The sequence below is a fragment of the Sander lucioperca genome, chromosome 3 (assembly GCF_008315115.2).
Source record: "Sander lucioperca isolate FBNREF2018 chromosome 3, SLUC_FBN_1.2, whole genome shotgun sequence".
Classification (NCBI taxonomy): domain Eukaryota; kingdom Metazoa; phylum Chordata; class Actinopteri; order Perciformes; family Percidae; genus Sander; species Sander lucioperca.
This window is the reverse complement of record NC_050175.1, coordinates 16,568,032-16,588,745: the sequence shown is the minus strand read 5'-3', so window position 1 is coordinate 16,588,745 and position 20,714 is coordinate 16,568,032. Positions and strand designations below refer to the sequence as shown.

General features: G+C 41.6%; 2 protein-coding genes across 7 annotated transcripts in view; one reads left to right on the top strand and one right to left on the bottom strand.

The window, feature by feature from the left end:
• The window catches only part of itsn2b (intersectin 2b), a 33,365-nt gene extending 28,350 nt beyond the window's left edge, over window positions 1-5,015 (bottom strand). For 2 of the 3 annotated variants that reach the window (XM_031314044.2, XM_031314047.2), the window contains exon 1: window positions 4,719-5,015. The gene's annotated coding sequence lies outside the window, so the exon portion shown is untranslated. Of the gene's footprint in view, window positions 1-4,684 lie in introns of all 3 variants that reach the window. The other variant, XM_031314045.2, reaches the window with a different exon arrangement.
• A 477-nt stretch (window positions 5,016-5,492) lies between these two features.
• Window positions 5,493-20,714, top strand: gcfc2 (GC-rich sequence DNA-binding factor 2). Of its 4 annotated transcripts, XM_031314052.2 has the most exons (19): window positions 5,493-5,915; window positions 6,164-6,265; window positions 7,230-7,244; window positions 7,287-7,445; window positions 8,425-8,670; window positions 8,901-9,001; window positions 9,268-9,431; window positions 9,646-9,829; window positions 10,761-10,884; window positions 11,021-11,063; window positions 11,554-11,651; window positions 11,977-12,176; window positions 12,288-12,432; window positions 13,010-13,131; window positions 13,359-13,435; window positions 19,244-19,310; window positions 19,423-19,569; window positions 19,666-19,802; window positions 20,216-20,714. In XM_031314052.2, exons 1-19 carry the CDS (start codon window positions 5,594-5,596, stop codon window positions 20,346-20,348), a joined length of 2,586 nt encoding a protein of 861 aa, XP_031169912.1. In that variant the 5' UTR covers window positions 5,493-5,593; the 3' UTR covers window positions 20,349-20,714. The 4 variants fall into 4 exon arrangements, with proteins under 4 accessions (XP_031169912.1, XP_031169911.1, XP_031169910.1 ...); XM_031314051.2 differs by having other exon boundaries at window positions 7,230-7,445; XM_031314050.2 differs by having other exon boundaries at window positions 5,494-5,915; window positions 7,224-7,445; window positions 8,428-8,670.

Here is a 20,714-nt window from a genome sequence, read left to right as displayed (position 1 = left end):
AGACTAGCAACTGTAAGCAATACTTTGATTTCCTCCCAGCTCTAGCTACACTATTGTGTGACACTGCATTTAATCCACAGAAAGGGGATGCACAATATCAAAAAATACATGAGTGGTTGTACAGTAACAACTATCCTGTTTTTTGTGGTTTTGTAGTCCATTTGAGGATTTACATTTTACTAAAATACAAAACATGGAGAGTCCTTCTGCCAGATCAGTGGTATAGTTTGATCATTTTTGGACAGAGTAAGACTAAGATAGCACTGTGTCTTCCTACTTTTCAAGGTCTGGCCCAATGACACATGGTGTTGTCACTGTCACTGCATATAGACATATGACTCATATTGAGTCCCAACCTGTAGTTAACGAAACAGCTCTTCCACAGTCATGAAGAGGTGGTGCCTCATTGGTCAGGTGTAACTGCAATCTGTGCAACGTGACCACATCCTTAAGAAAAAAAAAAAAAAAAATACACCTAGCAGGTTTAAAGGTCACCAAACTCTGCCTCATCCTACAAGCATGCCCATCAAAAAGCTACAAGTAGTAGCAGTAGCTAGCAAGTCTTGTGATTAATAATAAATGACTCCTGCTTGGGGCGCCTGGATAGCTCACCTGTTGGAGTGTGCGCCCCATGTACAAAGGCTCAGTCCTTGTCGCAGCGGCCGCAGGTTCAACTCCGACCTGCGGCCCTTTGCTGCATGTCATTCCCCCTCTCTCTCCCCTTTCACATAGTCAGCGGTCCTATATAATAAAGGCCTAAAATGCCCCAAAAAAATCTTTAAAAAATAAAAAAATTTAAATAAATGACTCCTGTCCATAGCTTTGATTCCTGGACTTGAGACGCGTCATGTTTGTTAACAAGTCCGCCAGCTCTGCCTAGTCTATTTATGGCTTGGCTAGGTCGGTCAGACCTCACCTGCATCAGTTCTGCTTTGGTTCCTGCTGAATTAGTTAGTATATACAACACTGAAAACTGTTGCATAACTAACCTTGCTGTCCCTGACCTTAGCTGCTTCAATAGTAGCGGTGTAAGAAAAAAATCAATACACTTGAGTATCGCGATATTTTATTTTGCAATACTGTTATCGATTTTCAAAAAGGCCATATAGTTTTTTTTTTTTTTTTTAAACATTCAAAAATATTCATGTAAGACAGTGGTTCACGTTTATGTTGTGTTTAAACCCCCTACCGCTAGATGGCTATGCTGAGCAGTGCCTAGCAGTGCCTGACTTTTTGCTAGAAGCTAACAATGTAGCTATGGCTGAACTTTAGCATATAAACATTAGCTCACTAAGAACCTGTGAACCACAATCCCAAACTGGCAGTTTGATTTTCTGTGTACTGAATTGTTTACCTAAAGTAAACTTCTTTGACTTTTATGAACATCATGTCTTTTTTTTAAATATTAGTTTTTCTAAAATTACTACTTAAAAATCCCAATATATCGCCTTACGCACAGTATCGAAATATATTGCATTATATTGAATCGTGACCCATGTATCATGATACGTATTGTATCGCCAGATTCTTGCTTATACACAGCCCTATTCAGAAGCAGCTTTGAACCCTTCATGTCTCTTTCTCTCACGGTGAGAGTAGCCGTCCGCGTCTGTTTGACCCTTATGCTCTGTTTAGTGCACACTTTTTTTACTGCCCCTTGCTGCCATGTAGACAATTTTAAATTGACAGAAGGAAATACAGAACACAATGAACCTTTTCTCTGATTGATTTTCAGCCACCTCACTCTCTGTGTGTATTTGTTTCTATGCACAGTTTCCCATGCTCCTTCGGCTGTCCATCTACTTCATCACTCATTCCCCTCTCTTCTGTGTTCTTATTTTTTTTTCTGTCTTTCCAACTGCTTCCCACCATAGAGCTAACTCTTCAGCTGGCTTTGTTTAGTATTTCAGCACAATGCATCCACCCACTCTGCCATAAATACTCTAACAGTGGCATTCACACACTCAGAAAGTGATGCAATGGCCTTTTGGAGTGTTTCAGATAGAGTTTGATTAACACTGTTTGCAGTGCTGTGTTTTGTTTTCTTTAGAGGTAAGGCATACCTCTCCCTCCTTTAGTCTGCCTTGACCCACCCTGATTTGTCATATATCAGGAGGATAAGACAGATCTGTAGAAAGTACTCCGATAAATTGCTATTTTATAGTATGAACTTGAGTTAAAACAGGATATTTCTGGTAGTACTGTGTTTGCATATGTGCATGTGTTTCCTCTCTATCATCTTCACTAAAGTTTTAATGAAGAAGCTATTAAGGAGGAGGAGTTAAAAGGCTGGTGAAACCTTACATCTGCTGAATAAATTCCCTAACAAACAACAGTGGGCCTGTCCAGTGGTGCTCTCTGTTATTGTAATGCTGCAAATACTCCAAGTCGCACTTGTAACAGTGGTGATGTTCTCAAGTAGCATGACAGTGATGAAGAACATCGGCAACTCAGCTTATGATTAGGGGTGCAACGATCCGATATTAAGATCGGATATCGGTCCCGATATTGACAAAATAGTTGGATCGGAAAAATTAACAGATCCACGGGCCGATCCAGTTTTGTTAGTTTTTTTCCCTCTGTTGCAAGCGTGTCGCATGCTGGAAGAGTTGAGTGTACAAATAAATAATTCAATACATTACAACTATGTTATTTTGTCTTAGTTAGGAAAGTAATGTTTAGTTAGGAAAGTGTGGTGCCTTTAGTCTCTTCCACATGGTGGAAGGAAGGTATAAGGTGGAAGGTATACAGTGTATTATTAATTCAACAACGGTATCGGATCGGTATCGGGTATCGACAGATACACAAAGCCCAGGCATCGGTATCGGGACTGAAAAAGTTGGATCGGTGCATCCCTACTTATGATAACCATACTGATAATGTTAACACTGCATAAATAATAATGGAATCGGCAACCCTGACATTTCCCTTCACAGAAAGGGCTGAGTTAAAGCTCAGCTTGCAGCCATTAATTGTCGCTCCTTGAGGATGCTTCAGCCAAAGGAAAGGTTGCGATTATGGTGATCAAAACTAGGTTAATCAGTTCTCTGTCATGCAATAATAACATAATTACAGTAAAGTGGAGAACAACAAATAAAGCCCATATTCTGCATTAAAATTACAAAGAGGTAAAGGAAACTGTTAGCTAGTGAGACTGATGTAACTTATACTGTACATTACTGGCAGTGACAGAGACACTGCATAAAAGCAGCTTGTCAAGCCTTCCATCTCTGTACTAAGCTATGTGCATACTGAGTGTATCACCGTGTGTGTCAAAGCAATGATACACAACCACATTTTTTTTAACAACCGAACACTCATGCAAAAATGGACATACTAACACCATTGGGACCAATCCAATATTTTGCTGGTTTTAATACTGGTGTCATCATCTTCAGACTCTTCAACATGTAGGCTATCTTACATCAGCCCCTTCCAACTGAATTATTACCCTGCCCACTGTATCAAAACATCTGTTTTATCTGTGTCTCTCACCTAATTTTATTTTCCAAGGAAAAAACTCTAATACAGTTGCTCCATGGTCACGGGAATAATGAAAAGGCTCTATGGTCTATGGCTTCACTGTAGAGATGCAACATTTCAGTCAGGTTATCGGTGTCAGGCAATGCTTAGGATGTTTAACCATAACATTTGCATTAGAATGGACATCAACATTAAATCTGTTAATGTCGATGATGCATTAATGTTATGCTGCTGCACTTGACATGATAGCTTTTTAAGCAGAAAAATGCAGAATGAATTCAAGTTTTATAAGATTGTATACAAAAAAAGATTGCATTTTTCTCATTTTTCTATTCTTCTAAAATGAAGTAAGTTGTGCCAATTTCCCTTCAGTAAATGCAGACACATGGACTTGATGACAAATAAATAGGGAGAGGTGCAAATAAATCTGCATTTTTGGGTGTCAGAAGTAAGTAAACTCCACTGGTTGTATTACAAAAAAATAAAAAACATTAGTATCCACTGTAATCATCCTGTAAATTATTATTAATTAAATACTGACCAAAAAAAAAAAAAAAAAGTATTGTGGATTCCTACAATACACTGTTTGGGTTCCTTGTATATTTTAATGTTGTTGGACATTATGCTCATTTACTGGTGGCTCTTGATTATGTCACTTTAGACAACGGTCAGTTTGAAGAACTGAAGACCAACTATGGGACAACCCAAATTAGTCCAACATTTCAAAATAAAAACATCTCTCATCAACTCTATTGCGAATCACTGACTTGAAGCTCGCTCTGTATGTCTGAACGATGAACTGATAGAGTAACATTCCCTGATTACTTTGTCACCAGTCGGTCTGAGACCTGCAACCTGCTCAACTCGTTTGAACAGAGAGGAATTTAGGAGACTGACCTGCAAATCTGCCTTTATAAACGTACAACGCCGTACAGAAGTAACGTTATCTATAAATATCCCGTGTCTAGGTATCGATAATACCTAACATCCAATGAAATCATAACTTAGCTAGCTAACCTAACGTTAACTCCCATCCCAGTAGAGCATCAACCATCTTTGAAGATAGACGTTTCTTTTATATTCCTAAATCAAAGAAGACAAACTAAACAGACATCAAAAGAAAAAAACTACATATTAAAAAAGCTTACGTGAAACCTAAAAGTCATCTATAGAAACATTAACATAACACTGTTAAACTTACACTCATGCTTAGATAAGCAGTTTCGCTTGCGTACCTCTCTCACCGCGGCCAAAAAACATCAACTTCCGAGCTTCCGAGGGGCCTGAAGTTATCACCCTCCACTTCAGGGCGGTTTCCCAGACACACCGTAAAGGTTTATTATCCAAGGAGAGCAGTATTTGTTGGATAAATGTTAAAGTTTAGCAGCAGTGTTACTCAGAGAACCTGTTGCTGACAGCTCAGTGTGAGTGTGTCACACCAACAACATGGCTGACGACGACTGATCGGTGGCTGTTAACGTCTGACCGTCCACCGAGTGGGAGGAGAGAGACAGGGAGGAATAAAAGTTGAACAGATGGGAAAGGAGAACAATTGATGGGAAAGCTGATGGGAGAAAGATAAGAGAGAAGGCAACACAATAACTAACTTACAGTCAAAATTAAAAAATTCTCATTTGAAGTCATGACTTTAGTTAACGTCACCTACAGAGTGCTCTAACGTTGTCATATGTCGATATACGGACAGACCCAATGTTGTCTGACATTTTACCCAATACCATACATTAGTAATGTCTCCTAAATATTATGCCTGCTACTTATACTAGTAGAACAGTAGGTCCCGATAAGGATGGCCTATACGTCTATGGAAATAAAATGTATATCTATGGGCCTTACCTGTAAATAGTAACGTTAGGTTAGGGTCTATATTACAGTTTACTAATGTAAAATTAAATGAAAGTTGCCTGCGTTTTCCATACAGTTTGGTTAACCCCTACAATCAAACGACATAACCCATAGTGCATTGCGGCTGCTTTACGTTACGTTTTGCGACTTTGTCGAGCGTTTTCTGACGTGACGTACCACGTTTCAGAATACAAACCAAACCAGTTGTGTTCAAGACATCCGTGGTTGAGTTACTAGTGTAGCAAAAATGTTCAATAAAAAGCCTCGGAGGAACTTTCGGCAGAGAAAAGCGAACTCCAGTGACGAGGAGGATGATCAGAAGAATAGAGGAGATGGAGAGGAAAATGAGAAAGCTCCAGCTGCGGTAAATAAACCGTCCAAACTGGCCCAGGTCCGCGGCATTACTTGCAGCTCCAAGCGGGAACCGACGCCTCCCAAGCCGGACAGCAGTGACGGAGAAGACGGCGAGACGTTGGAAGTTACAGAAGAAAGAGAAGAGAGGAATAAAGACAGCGATGGGTTTAAGACGAAAACAAACTCCATCCTCAGTTTCTCTGACGACAAAGAAGGTAACGTAAATAAGTGTCAATATGGCGTTTTGAAGTCAATATTTTCAAAGATGGACCCCAGCCACACGTTTAATAACGTTACTCAACGGGAAGTGGTACAAACGTTAGAGCAACATAAGAATCTAAAAAGCATTGGTGTTGTATTAACAAGACTAAAAGGAATATAGATGTAACGTTATATTGAGTCAATAGGGGCTCAACAGCAAGTTTTTGATCATGGATCTCTGATTTTGTTTTTACTGTCTTAGCTGAAGAGCCAACATTTAAACTGAAGAAGTCCTCTGATAAAGCTGTACTGTTCCAAGTAAGAAGGAAGGAGGCTTTACCTGCCAAGACCAACCTAAGCACAGGTGGGTACCTGACTGGTTCATGACCCTCATGACACATTAGCAGATCACTATGATAGATGTTGCATTATCTACACAAATCTACATTTAAATACATTATACATATACTAAATACATGTCAGGAGCCAGCTTATTAAGTACACCTACCGAGTGTGGTGGAATTTCCAGCTTATGAACTCATGCTATGTAAGTTGAGACAATGGTACCCAGATGTCATTCAGGTCAGTGTCCAACATACATACGTAACCTCATAACTCTGTCTCAGGCAGAGGAGTAGTTCTGTATGATAAGACAGTGCTGCTCATCCTGCCAAGGCTATAGAGAAAGTAGACGCATAACACATTTTGTCTGTGCTGAGATATTTGGGTGCCCGCAATATCTTTGTTTACTTTGAAGGTTCAGCTAAACGCCTCCAGCATAAGTTTAAATACACCTTCAGGAAGAAGGAACTTCAGAGAGTTGGGACAGCACGACATGATAACACATCGTAGTTAGACTGTACTGCCTGCCTAAATTCTTTCCTCAATTGAGTGTTCATTAAATGCTTCTGTGTAATTCATCAAGGTCTCCCGAATCTTCATCACATATGTGAAATGAGTTGTGCTGCTCCTGAGTTTTTCCTTAAAGCCTAGCTTACAATAATGCAGTCTATGCATTTATATAAATGAGGACAGACTTGTGATTTGTGGAAATGGGTGGGTAAAGAATTAGCATATCAGCAGAGACAAAGAAGATTTGATCTAGTGTAAACATTTTGTTTTCAAAGAGGTGCCTATACAAAACTCTTACCTGTTGAAAATGTTTTAGGAGTGTCATCCTGCAAGATTAACATGTCTATCATTGAAGTAGTATTTAAGATTGCCATCCTTTTTCACCAATTATCTAGACAATAATAAGATAATGTTTGCCAACATCATCATACTTTGAAATTTGTGGCATGTCTCCCTCTTATCTCTCCCAGTCCCAGCAGGTGGAGGTGTCCCACCATGTGCTTCTCCCAGGCAAGAATATGACAGTCAGGCTTCACCACGTGCTCTGCACCATAATGATGATGATGATGATGACGATGATGATGACGACGAAAATGGCGATGATGATGATGACAATAACAGTGACGAAGGGGATGCCAGGTCTCCCTCAGCTAGCTCAGCCTCAGACTCCAGCCGCTCTGCTACTAAACCAGGTATGTGTTTTTGTGGGAGTCTACTGCATGTGTGAATGTCAGTGAGAAAAACACGCCATCCACAGATGGTTGTTGGTGTGTGCATGATAAAGGTTCTAGAAAAGTCAACATACAGTGTGTGGAGGTTACAGGTTCTAGTACATTGTTCATTTGGGCTGCATGATATGGAGAAGTGACTGTATACAGTGTGTGTAATAAACATGTTACAATGGTGATATAAGATGTGATAAGACTTAATTATGCTATACACAGAAATGCTCAAAGCGATGAAAAGCCCTGCTCAGATGTTAGGGAGTAGTTGTATTAAACACACACCAGGAAATGTTGCTACCTGCAATTTTTTTTATTTTCTGTAGCCTGTTTAATGATCTATTATACCAATTGCTACTGTATATCCATTTTATAAAACCCCCTCCACTCTGACATCTACATTCTCACCCCACCTCCATGTGTAGACATGTAAACATATGTTCAACCTGGCTGTATCAGTGGGGTGAATGAGGCATTATCAGACCTTTTTGTAGCCCCCTTAAGACACTCGTAATGCATTGTTTATGAATGGAATTTTTAAAGTAATTTTCAGCTTTTCATTATTGAATACCAGATAAAAAATAAAAGCATTTTATATATATATATATATATATATATATATATATATATATATATATATATATATATTTTTTTTTTTTTTATTTTTTTTATTTTTTATTTTTTTTATTATTATTTTTTTTTTTACTGTGTATTGAATGTCCTGTTATTACTACTAGTAAGAAAAACATAGTACACATATTTTGTCATCATTTCCAGCAGTGTTAAGAAGCCAATTTTCTGTTGCTACTGACTTGCTTTTTTTATTGATATATACCTGCGTGTATGTGTCTGTGTCAGTCAGTCAGTCAACAGGTGGATTTGTGTTTGTCTGCCATACATGTTCCTTGTGTATACCTGCATTCATTTGTCTGTTGGTTTGTCTTGACAGTAGTTATCCCTAATGCCGAAGAGATCAAGGCAGCCAGATGGCAGCGTCGCGCCACTCGAGCCCAGAAAGAATTCATTTCCCTGGGTAGAGATGGCCACAGTTCCGCCGGCAGCACCCCGGATCACTACAGCAGGGAAGATGAAGAAGACAGAGTGGATGATGATGATGAGCCAGATGATCATGAGAGAAGAATCGAGTTTGCACCAAGATTGAAGAGCATTAGGGAGAGGATTGCCGAGAAACTTGGTATAAGAGGCAGGGAGAAATGATTGTATTGGTGATATCTTGCTAAACATGGAATTGGCACAAGCGTGTGAATTAGTACAACTGTCAGACTATTGTAGCAACAGAACTAAACTAAAATGGTCTGTTTGAAAATCACATTATGATCATCTGGCTGCATGAAAAGCTCTGCTTGTCTTGCGCCAAATTGTGGGGATGTGAAGTGTACTTTTTTGTATGTTTCTGTAATCTAGGAGAAAGTGATGGAAGTCTCTCAGGAGCTGATGGAGAAGAGCAGAACATTTGGGAGGAGACACAAATTGAGAAGGGAGTCAAGAGACGGCCAGGAGATCAGGTAGGAAGAGAGGCAGCCCTCTTACTCTTTTCCCCCATATTTTCTTACATATTTTTTTTCTGTACATTTTCCTGTCTCTTTCGAGTGTCCTTTTTCTGTGTCTCACTCTTTCTGTATTGAACTCTTGTCCCATTTAGTGTAAATCTGGGTGCTCTCGAATGGCAGAATAGTCTCTTTTTCTGAACTCAAGTCTTCCATCAGTGTAACTACTCCTCTGAGAACTGCAGCTTTGTCATCCTTTATCCTCATTTTTTTCTTCCCCTCAGAGCCCATCTGGCAGTGATTCCAGCAGCTACAGCTACAGCAGCAGTAGCAGCAGGCGAGAGAGACGACGACGACAACGACAAAACAAGAGATCAACAGGGCTCAGATCCCTAAAGACTCTTCCTCCCATCAGTGTTTCAATGATCAAGAAGAGGATTACAGGAAAGTAAGTTTCCTCTTGATCATCAATTTGACATAATAGTGATAGAATTCATGATTCAAATATTGGTCTGAAATGTCGTGATGTTTATATAATTTGTGCTAATACATTTTGAAATGAGTCCCCATTGCCAAGCAGTACATGTGTTGTAATCAAACATATACCTGTGTATTCCTTACTTCACTCTACATCTCGTTCTAATTGTTCTCTCTCTCTCTAGACTAGACTCCTTGAAGGAGGTGCACAGAGCACGGCAGGCAGAGTTGAGGAGGATGGAGGGTGATGTTGAGAGTGCTAAAACCTCTGCGGAAACTCTGGAGGAAAGTTCCTCCGAGAGCCAGCTGAAGTTTTACAGGGCCATGACCCTCTTTATCCACAACCTGGTGGAGTGTCTACGGGAGAAGGTCAGAAATGAGTAAATGTGTTCCCTTAATGTCCGCTGTTAACTGCAGCAAATAAATAATAAATAAATAAAGCAAATATGTCAAATAAGGAATCAAGTTAATATAATAGAACCTTAACTTGTGCCTTTCCAAGATGATGACAGTATGACAGATAGCAGGGTGTCTGTGAGAGAAGGTTGCAGTTTTAGTTTGAGAGCTGGTTGGCGGGCTTCAGGTTTTGGTAGCCAGATTTGATGGAATGATTGTCATATTGTGATCATTGGGTGTATTTATACCACATGTAATGATAAAACGGCAAATTTGACATAAAACACGTCTTTATGTTTTAACTCTCTTTCCATTTACAGCTGTCTGTCATAATAATCAGTAGCAGCTTGTATGTAATAGTTTTAGCTAGGGATGTCCAGATCCGATCACGTGATCAGAAATCGGGCCCGATCACGTGGTTTCAGACTCGATCGGAATCGGATGTTACCTCCCGATCAGGACTCGGATATATATGTATATATATTCTCATTATTTTTTAACACATCTATAGTTATGCGGTGGCACAGAGTTAGACCCTTTTGACTCCACACAGAAACAGCAACTCGTGCAGCATGACATCACTTTGTTGCGGAGACGCTATTGGTTAAATGCCGGCAAAGTAGAACACGGAAGCAGCTTGAAGCGGAAAGCGCGAGTATGTCTGCGGTCTGGAGGTATTATAAAGTTGAATTATTATAGAAGTATCGGATCGGGACTCGGTATCGGTAGATACTCAAAATCAAATGACTCGGACTCGAGGGCAAAAAAACCTGATCGGGACATCCCTAATTTTAGCTCTACTACTGAGCAAAAAATGTAAAACAGCTGGAAGCTGCAGAAATCCCCCCCTTCCACAGACACATGGTGATCATTTGCTGACTAAGGATAATTTGTTGATTGACAGGTTGTTGAGATCAACTCACTGGAACTGGATTTGCACTCTCTGCTGTCTGGCCAGATGGATGCGCTGTTAGCACAGAGACGACAGAGGATCAAGGAACAGGCTGACCGCCTGCAGCAGCTCAGCTGTGAGTAACATCTGTGTGTCCATGTGTCTTCTATGTGCATTTGTGTTATCTGTACAAAATAGTCTCTGGAAGAAATATTGACAATAACTGGATTTTATTTTTTTATTTTTTTTCATCCTTTTTTTACATGGCACAGATAGCCAGAGTGGAACCTCAGACAATGGAACAGAAACTCAAGGGTAAGTGTAATAAACATATCTGTCAAGATAACATTTTCTGTAGAAGCAGAGTGGCACTACTTCCAAGGTGCATGGAGAAGGGAAAGGAATCTAAAGAGGTCAAAACTCCAGCAAAACTTATAGTACATAGAAGAACTCTAGAACTTGTGGCCTTCATCAGGGTCATCATGAAACGCATTACAAACCCCATTTAAATAGGGTAGGTATGAAACAGAAAATAATTAAAAATAGTAAAAACAATATGAAAGTGAACCAATCATATAAATGCACACACATATCCAGCAATGGTGCACCTACAAAGGTGATAGGTGAAGATAACATTTTCCAAAGATCTTTGGTTTTTTCAAATATTCTATACATAAACAACAAGATTGCTGTAATACAGTAAATAAGAAATGCTTACAAAATGAGAGTGATGCACAAGGTGAAATAGGTGCTACACTCTACTCCTACACAGATGTGTGTATGATATTTGTCTGAAATGTTGCAGTGAGGCAGACTCTGCTGTTAAAGCTGAAGAGGATTTTGATATACCTGAAGACACACAGCCCTCAGCAGAAGAGGAGGAGCAGCTGCAGAAGAAGATAGGTGAGGAGGAGGAGGAGGAGGAGGAATTAAATCTGTTCAACTGAAAGCTTCAACCTATACACCAGGGTTTTATTTTACCCGGCTTTAACACCATTAAGTGTGATACAGTAACATTTTGCCACGCTACAATACAAGTCTGTACTCGACATAACTGAAGCTTTCTCTTTTTTCCTCTTCTCTTCGTTTTACTCTGTTTCTTTCACATTTTATGATAAAAATTGCAGAATATCCTAAGACGAGGGAAACAGAAGTCCAGTTTGAATAAAGTAATCCCTTGGTTGTTTTTGTCCGACTCTCTTTCCTTCCCTGTCTGCCCCCTCTCCAGCTGATATCCTGTTGAGGTCCCAGACAGTGTTTTCTGACGTCCAGGACGAGTTCAGCGAAGTTAAGAAGATTCTGTCCCATTTTGAAGAATGGAGAGGATCTTACTCTGACTCTTACCACAATGCCTACATCTCTCTGTGTCTGCCCAAGTTGTTGAACCCCATCATAAGACATCAGCTACTGGCGTGGAACCCACTAAAGGTACACGCGGACACAAGCGCAGAGACTCGCTCATACATACTGTACGTACACACGCAGATGCCATAACACAACTTATGACATTATGTGTCCAATGTAATTTGTGTGTTTCAGGACAATATTGGTGACTTTGAAAACCTACCGTGGTTCACAGCAGTGGAGACCTTTTGTCATGGTCATGGCCATGAGGAGCTAGAGCACACAGACAGACAGACACTGTCTAATATCATTGAAAAGACTGTCCTACCCAAAATAACAGGTAACACATTCACACAGTTATACCTATCCACCACTCATAAAATGAGCATAGGTGAAATGTGGTCAAATGCAAGAGAGAGTGTAAAGCATTTGGGAAAGGCTGTTTGACGGTGTGAGTGCCTTGGAGCTAAAACGATTTAATTCAGGTCAGAAATGTCACTTTGGTCCCAATAAGTCTGTAAAGGATTTCCTAGAGAAAAAAATATATATTTTTACTAGTTGCTGTACCTGTTCCTTATTTCTAAGAAGTAATTAAGTAAGTCAAGTTTATTTATATAGCACTTTTCAGATACAAATCACAAAGTGCTTGACAATAAAGTGAAATACAAAAAAAGAAAAGAAAAAAAAGACATACATGTAAGAATACAATGTTCCTCATCTTCCGCCTCCCCTCTGCTTCCTACTCTTCCACTGCCTGTTCCAGTAACGGGGCTTCTCCACAATGGAAAGCAGGCTAGCATCCAGTTCTTCCATCCGTGATTCATCATGTTTAAATCACATCAGTCTGTTTAAGACCACAGATGCGTCAAACTACAGAAGTACAAACTTTTTTTTTTTTTTGCTCCGTCTTTGCTTAGCCTATGTGGAGCTGGTGTGGGATCCCATGTCCCGGAATCAGTCAGTCTGTCTATCCGACGTCTGTCACAGACTGAAGGAGGACTATTCCATCTTTGAAGGAGAGCAGAGTAAACCGGTCAAGGTAAAGCCAACACTTACACATAGTTAACACAGAATTCATCCTGCATTGCTGTTTAAGCCCATTTTCAACATGTAAAAGTTGCACTAAAGCAATAAGTCCCAATTGATTTTAGAAACCCTAATAACTAAAAAAAATTAAGACATGAAAAATGTTAACATACAATGTATGAATTACAATAATGTGCATGTCAATGTCATGTTAACAATGTGTATTTATCTCCCGTGCAGGCATTGAAAGAGGCTGTGATCCGCCGACTGAGGAGCTGCGTAGATGAAGATGTCTTCATCCCTCTTTACCCCAAAGAGTCAGTTTCTTTTCCTGCTTCTTTCAGTTTAAACATTAAGTGATTATTTAAATCTGTGATTCCCAACCAGGGGTACTTGTACCTCAGGTGGTATTTCTGCTGTTGCCAGGGGGTACATGGAAAGATTGTAGAGCAGCTCAACTAATTGAAATTATGATTTGATTTAAAGACTATATCAGCTGTAACACCTCTTGGATGTTTCAGTTATGCAAGAGTGTTAGAAAACTAGTTAGCAAGTGAGCACAGAAGTTTAAACCGGTACTTAACTAAAAGTAATGAATAACTGGTAGAAATAATTAGCTTAAAGCTACATTGTGTAAGAATTTCTCCCATCTAGCAGTGAAATTGTATATGACAACCAACTGAATATTACTTTCTAGCCCTTTCTCCTACGGTGGCCGAACCCGAAATTAGCGCTCCATCGTTTACACGCAGCTGTTCTAGCCACTCCAATATTAACTTTGGTCTTGTTGCTTTGCCTGTCGCGTTGTCGTTTTAATTCTCTTTTTCGCTTCCCTGGCGAGTAATCTCCCCCTTGCATTCGTCACAGTGCCAATAGGTGTAAGAGGGCGAAATGCGGAGGTATGTCCCTCTTTGGCTAATGTATTTTAAAGATGGAGGCGCTACGTGGCTGCCGTCATTCGAGCGAGTCGCTCGTATGTATTCTGAATGATTCTGAATGTCAGATTCTACGCTGAGAATACTTTGATTAGTTGGTGGAAGTAATTACACATTAATGAGTACATATTTATGAAAGTACAAAGGTTTTGTTTTTGCTAAGAATCAACTCAAAAGATTACACGATGTAGGTTTAAAGTATTGCATAAGCGGCTGAAGAGGTAAGCTAAAAGTAGGCCTACTGAATAAACAGTGCAAAAAATTAGCTAAAAGTCATGGATAAACGGTTCAACCATTCAGCATTTAAATTAACAATATCCACTATTATATAATGAATAGTGTTAAATACATTTGGAACATACAGTTGTGTTCAGAATAATAGCAATGTATTTAAAAAAGTGAATAATGTGCAAAATCCTTAGAATATCTTTTAATTCCATAATAGCAATGCACTGGGAACACTGCACATTCAATTCCAAATCAAAACATGACCAAAATTAATCAAGTTTGTGTTAACCCTTTACAGAAAGTGAAGAAAAAGGAATATTAGGCTGTTCAAAAAAATAGCAGTATTTGCATTTTTCTTTACAAACTCAAACATTAACTGTATGAACTGAAAAATGTCTCAAGGGTTTGCTTTACTTTGAATCACTGCACTAATATTTAATTGCATAACCATTATTTCTGAGAACTGCTTCACATCTGTGTTGCATGGAGTCGACCAACTTCTGGCACCTGTGAACAGGTATTCCAGCCCAGGACGATTGAACTACATTCCACAATTCCTCTGCATTACTGGGTTTTGCCTCAGAAACAGCATTTTTGATGTCACCCCACAAGTTTTCTATGGGATTGAGGTCTGGGGATTGGGCTGGCCACTCCATAACATCAATCTTGTTCATCTGGAACCAAGACTTTGCTTGCTTACTGGTGTGTTTTGGGTCATTGTCTTGTTGAAAGACCCATTTCAAAGGCATTTCCTCTTCAGCATAAGGCAACATGACCTCTTCAAGTATTGTGATGTATTGAAACTGATCCATGATCCCTGGTATGCGATAAATAGGCTCAACACCACAGTATGAGAAACATCCCCTTAACATGATTTTTGCACCACCATGCTTTACTGTCTTCACAGTGTACTGTGGCTTGAATTCAGTGCATGGGGGTCGTCGGACAAACTGTCTGCGGCCCCTACACCCAAAAAGAACAGGTTTGCTCTCATCAGTCCACAGAATGTTGCGCCATTTCTCCTTTGGCCAGTCAATGTGTTTTTTGGCAAATTTCAACCTATTCAGGATGTTGTGGCCAATTTGGATGTGTGTGCATGTTGGTGTGTGTGGGTGGTAGGTTTGTGTGAATGGGTTGTTTGTTAGGTTACGTCACCTCCGCACCTGTGTGTATGGGCTAATCAGCCAGGGTAGAAGGGAATCACAGGCGAGCCAGTAACGAGTTTTTGAGTCTAGGAAGCCACACAGTTTTTCAACCTCAGCTCTGTGATAATGATGGTTTTTAGATCTCGTCTGTTCGTTTTTTAATCTTTCAAGTCAGTCTTTTGTATGTGTTTTTAAATACATTTATACAATAAAGAATTAATTACACGACGATGGAGGACCTCATTTTTTGCAACAGCAAGAGTTGGAAATGGCTTCAAATTCCCTGTAGTGGCATTTTTTGTCGACAGATTGCCACTACACAGGACATGTCTTTTTTTCAGCAATGGGACTTTACGGGGGCTTCTAGCTGATAGCTTTGCTTCACATAGCCTTCTTCTGATCGTAACAGTACTCACAGGTAACTTTAAGTCTTCTTTGATGTTCCCGGAGCTGATCTGGTTGAGCCTTTGCCATTTTGGCTATTCTTCGATCCATTTGAATGGTAGTTGACCGTTTTTTTCCCACGTTGTTCAGGCTTTGGATGCCATTTCAAGGCATTTGAAATGATTTTGGCTGAGCAGCCTATAATTTTCTGCACTTCTTCATATGTTTTCCCCTCTCCAGTAAACTTTTTAATCAAAGTCCACTGTTCCTCAGAGCAATGTCTGGAACGACCCATTTTGCTGAGTATTTCAGTGTGAAATGCACTATAACCAGCATGCACAACATTTGCTTCCTTCCTTCCTTAAATATGGGCCATAACTGACACCTGTTTCTTCACAGAATCAATCGCCTCACTAATTGAACACAACACTGCTATTATTTTGAACATGCCCCTTTCAATTACAGATTCAGTTACACAGAATGAGCAGCATGCATGTCATGACTGTTGGGTCTGTTGGTTTTCTATGACTCTACAACTCCATCCATCTTCGTCCGCTTATCCGGTGTCGGGTCGCGGGGGGAGCAGCTCCAGCAGGGGACCCCACACTTCCCTTTCCCGAGCCACATTAACCAGCTCCGACTGGGGGATCCCGAGGCGTTCCCAGGCCAGGTTGGAGATATAATCCCTCCACCTAGTCCTGGGTCTTCCCCGAGGCCTCCTCCCAGCTGGACTGCCTGGAACACCTCCCTAGGGAGGCGCCCAGGGGGAATCCTTACCAGATGCCCAAACCACCTCAACTGGCTCCTTTCGACGCAAAGGAGCAGCGGCTCTACTCCGAGCTCCTCACGGATGACTGAGCTTCTTACCCTATCTCTAAGGGAGACGCCAGCCACCCTCCTGAGGAAACCCATTTCGGCCGCTTGTACCCTGGATCTCGTTCTTTCGGTCATGACCCAGCCTTCATGACCGTAGGTGAGGGTAGGAACGAAAACTGACCGGTAGATCGAGAGCTTTGCCTTCTGGCTCAGCTCTCTTTTCGTCACAACGGAGCGATAAATTGAATGTAATACCGCACCCGCTGCACCGATTCTCCGACCAATCTCCCGCTCCATTGTCCCCCCACTTGCGAACAAGACACCAAGGTATTTGAACTCCTTCACTTGGGGTAAGGACTCTTTCCCTACCTGGAGAAGGCACTCCATCGGTTTCCTGCTGAGAACCATGGCCTCAGATTTAGAGGTGCTGATCCTCATCCCAGCCGCTTCACACTCGGCTGCGAACCGATCCAGTGAGTGCTGAAGGTCACAGGCCGACGATGCCATCAGGACCACATCATCCGCAAAAAGCAGCGATGAGATCCCCAGCTCACCGAACTGCAACCCCTCTCCACCCCGACTACGCCTCGATATCCTGTCCATAAATATTACAAACAGGATTGGTGACAAAGCGCAGCCCTGGCGGAGGCCAACCCTCTCCTGAGGTGGCGAACGGTTTTCCAGAAGCACCTTGGTGCCGACCGAAAGTCCTTCTCCATGTCTTCTCCCACACCCGCTGCTTTGCCTCTTTCACGGCAAAGGCTGCAGCCCTTCGGTACCTTGCAACTGCCTCCGGAGTCCTCTGGGATAACATATCCCGGAAAGACTCCTTCTTCAGTCACACGGCTTCCCTGACCACCGGTGTCCACCACGGTGTTCGTGGGTTACCGCCCCTTGAGGCACCTAAGACCCTAAGACCACAGCTCCTCGCGTCAGCAATGGAAACTTTGAACATTGTCCACTCGGGTTCAATGCCCCCAGCCTCCACAGGGATGCACGAAAAGCTCCGCCGGAGGTGTGAGTTGAAAGTCTGTCGGACAGGGGCCTCCTCCAGACGTTCCCAATTTACCCGCACTGCCCGTTTGGGCTTACCAGGTCTGTCCAGAGTCTTCCCCCACCCCCTGACCCAACTCACCACCAGATGGTGATCGGTTGACAGCTCTGCCCCTCTCTTCACCCGAGTGTCCAAAAAATACGGCCTCAGATCAGATGAAACGATTATAAAATCGATCATTGACCTTTGGCCTAGGGTGATCTGGTACCAAGTACACTTATGAGCATCCCTATGTTCGAACATGGTGTTCGTTATAGACAATCCATGACTACCACAGAAGTCCAACAACAAACAACCACTCTGGTTTAGATCAGGGAGGCCGTTCCTCCCAATCACGCCTCTCCATGTGTCTCCATCATTGCCCACGTGCGCGTTGAAGTCCCCCAGCAGGACTATGGAGTCCCCCACTGGAGCCCCATGCAGGACTCCATTCAAGGTCTCCAAGAAGGCCGAATACTCCGAACTCTTGTTTGGTGCATATGCACAAACAACAGTCAGAGTTTTCCCCCCCACAACCCGCAGGCGTAGGGAGGCGACCCTCTCGTCCACCGGGGTAAACTCCAATGGCACAGCGCTCAGCCGGGGGCTTGTGAGTATCCCCACACCCGCCCGGCGCCTCACACCCTGGGCAACTCCGGAGAAGAAAAGAGTCCAACCCCTATCCAGGAGTATGGTTCCAGAACCGAGACTGTGCGTAGAGGTAAGCTCCACCAGATCTAACCGGTAGCGCTCCACCTCCCGCACAAGTTCCAGCTCCTTCCCCCACAGAGAGGTGACGTTCCACGTCCCCAGAGCCAGCGTCTGCTGCCCGGGTCTGGTCCGTCGAGGCCCCTGACCTTCAATGCCACCCATGTGGCAACGCACCCGACCCCAGCGGTTCCTCCCACAGGTGGTGGGCCCATGGGTTGGAGAGATGGATGCCACGTAGCTTTTTCGGGCTGTGCCCGGCCGGGCTCCGTGGCAAACCCGGCCACCAGACGCTCGCTGACGAGCCCTCCATCTGGGCCTGGCTCCAGACGGGGGCCCCGGGCTTCCTCCGGGCAGGGTCACTCCATCTCTACCTCGTTTTTTCATGGGGGTTTTTGACTCTACAACACTTACTAGTAAATTATTTGCCATGTAGAAATATCACTTCTACCAAAATATTTGATTTATGAGGTTAGTGATGTTGGACTGCTATTATGTTCAATTTTGAACTTTACATTGGGAATCGATAAAAAGGTAGTTGAGTTCATTTAACAGGGCCATGGGGGCATTTCAGACCAAAAAGGTTGGCAACCACTGATTAAATGACTGACAAAGAGAAAGCACGTATGACTTCACCCATTCTCTAACCAGTAGCCCATGCTCTTAACACTTTTTTCCCTGGTTTCACCAAAGAAGCCTCTTCTTTTCCCAGCATACAGTAAAGACTAAAATATGACACATGTTTCTGCTTAATCAATAGATAAAATTGTCGATCAATAACCTTTAACTTTGATGTATTGTTTAAAGATCAGGTCAATCAAAATGGTGTCAAATTACAATCTATTATTTATGGTGTTTGTTTGTTTTTCTAACCAGGTTCCTAGAAGACAGGTCGTCTCCTCAGTGTCGCTTCAGAGATCAACAGTTCTGGACGGCCGTAAAAGTACTGCTCTCTAACAAATGCTTTTTTTAAAAAAAAAAACAGTTTTCTCAGTTTCTTCAAGTGGGGAGTTACAGTACATTCAGTAATCATTGTTGTGTTGTGTTTATATTAGCTACTAGGTAACATGGGAAAATGGGATTTGCTGCTTCCCGAGTTTGTATTAAAGGAACTGATGTTGGACAAACTGCTGAACCGATACCTGATGATCACCGTGTGCAGTCAGACACTGTACAACAATGCTGTCCATGCATGCAGAAAGGTGTTTAAATCTATAATTTTTAATGTGGAATGTGTTTATTTTTGGTGTCTGCGCATTCTTTATGCTTAACCTCACACTGCCTCTCTCTTTCTCCAGATAGCAGACAGTCTGCCGCTCTCTTGGTTCAAAGGAGAGAATGCCTGTTTGCCTCAGCTCCAGAATTTCAGAAACCACCTAGTTCAGAAAGTTCATACCATCTGCAAACAGCAGCCTCCTGAAGATCCAAACACTAGGTAATAAAAACAACACGTGTTTCCGTAAGTACGTTTTGGGAATTACTGTCAGGTCAACTTAGTCACAGTGAAATGGAAAAAAAATACTCTTATGTCTTAATGTAATGTCATTAAGTTCACATTAAGCAACTGCCAAATAAATAAATACATTTATTTTAAATCAATTTTTTTTTTTTTTTTTTATACTTTTATTTATTGAAAAGGCTGTATGTTTGTGGTTACGTGATGAGGCATCAGCAGTTGGACATAAAAGTTGTCTCCCTACTGCCCCGTCATATAATGTCTGCACATTCAGTGACAAAATGTGACATGATTACTTAGTGGTTATCTCAATAAATATATGCCGATATCATGACTTCTCTCCATACATTTATAAACACTAATCCACTCTTGTATGTCCCTGTGCACTGTAGGTCCTCTGTGGTGGAAGTGCTACAGATTTTGAGTAGAATCAGGTGCAATGACTCCATCATGGCGATAGCAGAGAAATACCACTATGAAGATGTCATCTACTCTCACCAACTGCTGAATCAAGAGACTCTATGAACAACAAATGCTGTGGAATGGAAGGTGGATCAAACAGCAAACATAGTACACTGTCATTTTGAAAGCAATTGTCAAAGACATTGACAGCAGGAGAGGAACTGAGTGGCCTCGGTCTTGTGAACTAGATCAAATATGAGAAGAGCCATGAGGGCAATTATGATGGATAGCATATACAGTACAATGGTGCGTGTGAGGTGGCGCATAAATTATGGGCCAAGAAAGATGGGTTACAAATTACTAAAGGAAACTGCCAAGAAAAACTGGGGGGAATATAATTCACCTTCCTGCCATTTTTAGTCATGAACAATTTGCTGTGTGTTTTGTACAGGAGATACTTGTATTTTTATGAATAAATATTCAAATTTA